This window comes from Anomaloglossus baeobatrachus, chromosome 5, assembly GCF_048569485.1.
Source record: "Anomaloglossus baeobatrachus isolate aAnoBae1 chromosome 5, aAnoBae1.hap1, whole genome shotgun sequence".
In the NCBI taxonomy this organism is placed as follows: domain Eukaryota; kingdom Metazoa; phylum Chordata; class Amphibia; order Anura; family Aromobatidae; genus Anomaloglossus; species Anomaloglossus baeobatrachus.
In genome coordinates, this window is record NC_134357.1 from 453,819,986 (window position 1) to 453,824,705 (window position 4,720).

The window sequence follows — 4,720 nt, forward strand, 5'->3', positions numbered from 1 at the left end:
TATAAAATGTATTTGTCTTTTAACATCCCAATAATGCAATTCCTAATTAACCCCACAAACCTCCCAGTAATATGAATGACTGTACATTACAGATGTGAGTTATCTAGTCTTCTTGTGTCGCTTGCCTTACATAATCTATGATTGGACCTATAACCATATAAAGACTTCTGGAGCCAACGTTTGTATTAATATCATAATTATGGGTTTTTTTAAGACACATAAAGACATGAGACTTGTATTGTTTTCTTATAAAAGTGTTATTATTACTCATGAATCCATAGTGAGAAAATAAAGACATAAAAAATATAATATAATATAACATAAATCAATATAAAAATATATAAAGGATTCTCTAAAGAACATCTGAAGCCAAGACTGTCTTTTTTCCTCTCACTTTGTTTTTCATCCTCCATACTCACAATTTCTCACTCCTCAACCACTCTATAGTCTACCAAACACATTATTCTTTCTCTTTTTCTGCTGACCCTATCTTACTTCCTACATATATGCTAGAGAAGGTACAAAGAAAGAATGGAAGACAGAATACAGTACATACTACTAGGTAGGTCAACCACATTACATCTAAAACTCAGGAAGCAGTGGTACCAACTGTTGACCACATGGTGATAGATTCATCTGACGGGACCCAGGTTGAAGGTTTAGAGATGTCTACTTCTCTAAAATCTTAAGTGCTCTACCACTAACCCACCTAAATGTCTCACAACTGCTTCAATCTCTCTGCTAAAGAGTTCAGTTCCCCATCTATCTCATAGGGTAGATCTGCATTGATTTGGTCATCAAAGTATTTTCTAATGTCCTTCACTTCATCTTCCCAGAACTCTTTGGATATTTCAAACAACTCTTCCATGTTGATGTCTCCAAGACCTTTCAAATTTAATGACCCTTCAGCTGGAATGTAGCCAATGGGGGTCTCAGTGGCGCAGTCTTCCCCATCAATCCGGTTGAACATCCATTCCAGGACACGGATGTTTTCCCCATAGCCTGGCCAGAGGAAGCTCCCTTGTCTGTCTTTACGGAACCAGTTGACATGGAAGATCTTAGGCAGCTTTGCAGATGGAAGGTGTTCCATGCTGAGCCAATGAGCAAGATATCTGCCAAAGTTATAGCCAAAGAAGGGTCTCATGGCAAAGGGATCATGCATTATGACCTTGCCTGTTAAGAAGAAAAGTACATTATTAACCATCCAAATTATCTATACAGATGGAAAATTAGAGATAATTGAGATACCAGGTTTCATAACAACCTACCTTTATATTCAGCTGCAGCTGTTGCTTCCGACCTCATTGCGGACCCAACAAAGACTCCATGTTGCCAACTCAGTGCTTCATAAACTAGTGGCACACCTTCAAATAAAAAAAACATTGTTCATATTAGACAATAGATGGGGTAGCCATAAACTTAACCAAGAGTTAATGAAAACTTTTTAAAAAAATTAACATAATCAATATATACACTGACCTGCAGGTCTACGTCCACCAAAAATGATGCCTTCGATGGGTACCCCTTCAGAAGACTCCCACTCAGGATCAATGATAGGACACTGACTGGCTGGTGTGCAGAATCGGGAATTGGGGTGGGCCGCAGGCTCGCCTACAAAAATGAAGAGGACTATTGGTTCGGTGTTTTGGCACAGAGATTAGACATGGTTCTTGAGGTGACATGGTTTACTTTTTCAATGATTGGGGCAAATAGTGTACATTTTTATTAATTTTTATCATGGCTTACCATCTTCTTGTGTCCATTCCTTATTTTTCCATGAGGTCAGTGATATTCCATGATCAAGACACTCATCCATGCCCTCCCAGTAGACACCACCATCACTTGTTTCTGCTACATTAGTGAATATGGTGTTCTTTGAAATAGTTTCCATTGCATTAGGGTTGGTCTTCACAGATGTTCCAGGTGCCACACCAAAAAATCCATTTTCAGGATTGATTGCCTTGAGATTTCCTAGAAAAATAAAAGATATTTCTCAAAATTGATCCTTGAGAACTTCATAAATTCTACACAAGTGAAGACTTGGCATTTTGTATATTCTTCAGATAGATAGCTGATACAAATCTATTATAATTACCTTGCTCATCAAATTTCATCCAGGCAATATCATCTCCTACACATTCAATCTTCCATCCAGGGAGAGATGGTCTCATCATTGCCAGATTGGTTTTCCCACAAGCGCTTGGAAACGCTGCTGCAAAATATTTCTTTTTTCCTTCAGGATTAGTAATTCCCAAAATCTAAAGAAAAAGGAAAAATAATAATAACTTTCATTAACAAAATTCAGAACTAATGTTGAGAAATTTCATATTTGCCCAAATTTGTCTTTTAATGTAGGCAATGTATATCACCCTCCTCATGTTAATATACTGTTCATGGCAAATCTAGTAAAAATATTATTTTATTCATTAAAAATAAACATAATAATACTTCGAAAATAATCTAGTGATTTATTTTTGCATTTCTTACCAACATATGCTCTGCCAGCCAGCCTTCTTCCTTGGCAATCCGGCTGGCAATTCTGAGAGCAAAGCATTTCTTGCCCAGGAGGGAGTTACCACCATATCCGCTTCCAAAGGATATAATTTCTCTTCGTTCGGGGATGTGCGTGATGAGTGTCAGTTCTGGGTTGCACGGCCAATTATTCACAAGTGGTTCTAAAAAAATAAATGTGATTGTAGAACATTCCCTTGATGTTTAAAATTTATATTGCCCATTCAATATGTTTTTAATCTTAAAATTATGGTAAGTCAAGATGTAAATATTCAGAATTTCAACATACCTTTTAAAGGTAATGGGCATCCGACAGAATGAAGGCATTTCACAAACTCTCCTTCCCCGAGTGCTTCTAAGACAGCGGTGCCCATATGGGTCATAATTCTCATGCTTGCCACCACATACGGGGAATCAGTCAGTTGGATACCAATCTTGGAGAGGGGTGAGCTTATAGGTCCCATGCTGAATGGAATGACGTACATTGTACGACCTGTCATTAAAGATACCATGTTAGAAAAGAAGACACTGCTAAATTTCTACAGTTTCATTACTAATTATCTTTTGTTTTACCTTGCATACATCCAGGAAACCTGGATTTAAAGGCTTTTGCAAAATCTTCCTCAGACATCCAGCGGCCCAGTTGGCTGACACCAGTTTTGGCAACCGGTACTGTATCTCTTTGCTCTTGAGTGACAATCACAGTTTTGCTTTCAATCCGTGCCACATCCCGGGGATCTGTGCGAGCCAGCCAACTAAAGAAGAAAAGAAACAAAGAAAAAGATCAATATATAAACAAGCACAACACTTTGAATCAAAATTTAGGGCACCCTTGCCCTACACCCAAAGATTTTCAGAAAACGTCTTAATTTGAATTTTTGGGCAGAAATATTTGGATTACTTTGATTTTACAATGGGTGCTATTCTTACCAGTTTTCATATTTGTGGAGCCTTTTGATCATGCCAATCTCTTCCATTTGATGGAGAAGCTTCTTGTTCTCTTCCTCTGATCCATCACATATGTGGATATGCTCTGGTAAGCAGATTCTTGCATATGTTACTATGAAATCAACCACCTCCTGGCTTAAGCTGTTCAGGTTTCCTTGAGTCACAATGCCAGCGATCTGAAGCTCTGTTTTCTGCTGTGATGGCATAGTGGTGCTTTATTGTTTGTTCTAATGTTAGAGAAAAAGAAGGGAGCATTCAGTATACAAATCTTTATAAATATAGATGCATATAATCTATTTAAAAAACAGAGGAACATTGAGGTGTCCATAGAAGTTGATAATACAAATATCATGCAATTTTCTAGGATGGCATGATGGAACTTTATCTATTTTCTAAAAATGGGGACACTGTGGTATTTAAGAATGAATTAACAAATACATATAGATCTAATAAAAGTAGATCAGAGAAAAATACAAATCAAGGCATAGTATCCGTGCCCATCATTGTACCTTTTTTTTTATATATCACTGTATCAGTTAAAGGAATTTACTATCTCAATGTGTATTTACCAATGTGTCAATACTGAACCATTATTAACCAAGAAATAACTGTGCACAGTACTTATTAATAATTTTCATTAGTATTTACACAGAATATGAATTATTAGGATGCATTCAGTCTCAAGTGCTACCAAAGTTCTAGGGATAGATTGCAAAATCTTATGATTTTATGCCATAAACTAGCCATACAGAACCACATTTTATGGGCCACTACAAAAATTGATTGCAAATTGGGGAGAGCTAATGGTCACTTTCGAAAACTAGACACGCTCAAAGGAATACATAGAAAAATAATCCTAAAAACGCAAATAAATCACTCAAAACCATTAACATTTCATCACAGAATATATGAGACAAAAACATTTTTAAGTTTATGTACTTACAAGACAAAAATTTCCTGAAGTAGAAGATTTTAGTTCTTGGTTCTTTCTCAAGTCAATTCAGACTTTATTCTCAGCTTCTTCTGATGATGGATTATAGGTTGAATGAAGAATCCTTAAATAGCTTTTTAAGTGTTTCATTCTCCGCCTACAGCACCCTCCCAGTTCTAGAGGTGCCTCCCATTATTATATTGATCTCTTCTGATTCTCCGATGATAAACAAGTTTTCGCTGTTAAAGTTTTTCTGAACAACAAAATTCCTTTAAGAGCTAATGATTGATCAGGGAACAGCGCTGCAGGATACACTGTGTACTCGGCTAT

The 4,720-nt window shown here is 36.7% G+C and overlaps 1 protein-coding gene across 1 annotated transcript; it reads right to left on the bottom strand.

Moving 5' to 3' along the window:
- Positions 1 to 219: 219 nt before the first annotated feature.
- PCK1 (phosphoenolpyruvate carboxykinase 1) lies at positions 220 to 4,487 on the bottom strand. Its single transcript, XM_075347828.1, has 10 exons — positions 4,403 to 4,487; positions 3,442 to 3,686; positions 3,085 to 3,266; positions 2,801 to 3,004; positions 2,488 to 2,675; positions 2,096 to 2,258; positions 1,747 to 1,971; positions 1,480 to 1,611; positions 1,269 to 1,364; positions 220 to 1,173 (listed from the first exon to the last, which is right to left on the bottom strand). Exons 2-10 carry the CDS (start codon positions 3,663 to 3,665, stop codon positions 719 to 721), a joined length of 1,869 nt encoding a protein of 622 aa, XP_075203943.1. The 5' UTR covers positions 3,666 to 3,686; positions 4,403 to 4,487; the 3' UTR covers positions 220 to 718.
- Positions 4,488 to 4,720: the final 233 nt, after the last annotated feature.

Bases quoted from the DNA above. Each gene is read 5' to 3' on its own strand.
- PCK1 (XM_075347828.1), bottom strand. From the start codon at position 3,665: ATGCCATCACAGCAGAAAACAGAGCTTCAGATCGCTGGCATTGTGACT. The intron at 2,676-2,800 runs GTATGTTGAAAT...TTATTTTTTTAG, and splicing joins ATGCCCATTACCTTTAAAAG to AACCACTTGTGAATAATTGG. The intron at 1,972-2,095 runs GTAATTATAATA...TTATTTTTCTAG, and splicing joins GATGAAATTTGATGAGCAAG to GAAATCTCAAGGCAATCAAT.